This window comes from Camelina sativa, unplaced genomic scaffold (assembly GCF_000633955.1).
Source record: "Camelina sativa cultivar DH55 unplaced genomic scaffold, Cs unpScaffold00935, whole genome shotgun sequence".
NCBI lineage: Eukaryota > Viridiplantae > Streptophyta > Magnoliopsida > Brassicales > Brassicaceae > Camelina > Camelina sativa.
In genome coordinates this window covers 8,035-9,208 of record NW_010922060.1, presented here as the reverse complement: position 1 = coordinate 9,208, position 1,174 = coordinate 8,035, and the positions used below count along the sequence as shown (strand labels likewise).

The following is a 1,174-nucleotide window of genomic DNA, read 5'->3' as shown; positions in this document are numbered from 1 at the left end:
CAGACATTAGGATACTCGCTTCGACTTTGATTCTTCCCGCGTCTTCGAGTCTAGGATTGCGGTCGATTTCATGGTTGAGGGATACTCTGTCAGCAAAGAAATTCATTATAATACGAGTTGTGATTTTAGGGTTTATCTTCTCCTTGTTGCAATGTCGTCGTCTGTTTATGCATGTTTTATATATAGCCTAGGGGCGGTGGGACTCTTTGAGATTTTTTTTTATTTTTATTTTTATTTAATGGTTGTTTTGATTTTCGCTAATAATGTTGTTTCCTTTTTGTTAAATATTGGATAATGACAAAATATATCATTTCGTTGTTGAAACAACAATTGCTAAATCCTAATGCTAAGTTAACTAATTCATTGACAATACTCCCGTATTCATGGTGATAATGGACCATAATTGAGCTTATTAAAAGGCCATTTGTATTTTGTGAAATAACATAAATTTGAGATTGTTTTGTCTTCTCTCCACTTTCATTGTATTATTTAATCAATTTTTCAAAACATATCATCGCCTCTCATAGGTAAGAGTTTTCAAGTTTCTTTTTGTAGTTCGATTGCAAACAAAAGAAAATTAGAAATTTAATTAATATATTCACTCATTAGTTTATTTTTTTTCCTTTATAAAGCACCTAATCGGATATGCGTTTCTTAATCAAATGAGTGCCATAATTGCATTCAGATAGGAGATGCGTAGGTCATTGGAAGCTACAATCACCTTCTCCTGCTCATCCTCCTCGACAAAGAACAAGGAGGGCGTAAACGTATAGTATTCTAGGTTCTTTGTGAGCCCACACCAGATAGATCCTAAAACTCTCCAACTCTTAGCTTCCATGTCATACACATGAAGCCAACCCTTGTGATAAGAGTCCTTCTTCCTCTCCCTCACCACAAGGCTCTTGCCATCATATGCGACCACGTTCCAACATACAAGTTTTATGTCGTCCATGGATACGTTCTTGATCCGCATGGTGAGGGTCCACTTGGAATTCCCGAGTAGTGTGTAAACTGAGATTGTTTCTTTCGTCCCCGATATCATGGTCAGACGATTGTTCTTCTTGTCTTGTGCAAAAAGCGGTTTTGTATCTGATTCTCCACGATGGAATATGGAAGGAATCAAACGTGCTTTCTCTGTCTCCGGATTGAAAGCTATGAGGCTCCCATCGTCTCT

The 1,174-nt window shown here is 37.1% G+C and overlaps 1 protein-coding gene across 1 annotated transcript; it reads right to left on the bottom strand.

Annotated features, from left to right (window-relative positions):
* Positions 1 to 635: 635 nt before the first annotated feature.
* Positions 636 to 1,172, bottom strand: LOC109131632 (putative F-box/kelch-repeat protein At1g20940; the record flags this gene model as incomplete). Its single annotated transcript, XM_019242799.1, has 1 exon — positions 636 to 1,172. A coding segment is annotated over one exon (514 nt), but the record flags the coding sequence as incomplete, so codon positions are not given.
* Between the last annotated feature and the right edge of the window lie 2 nt (positions 1,173 to 1,174).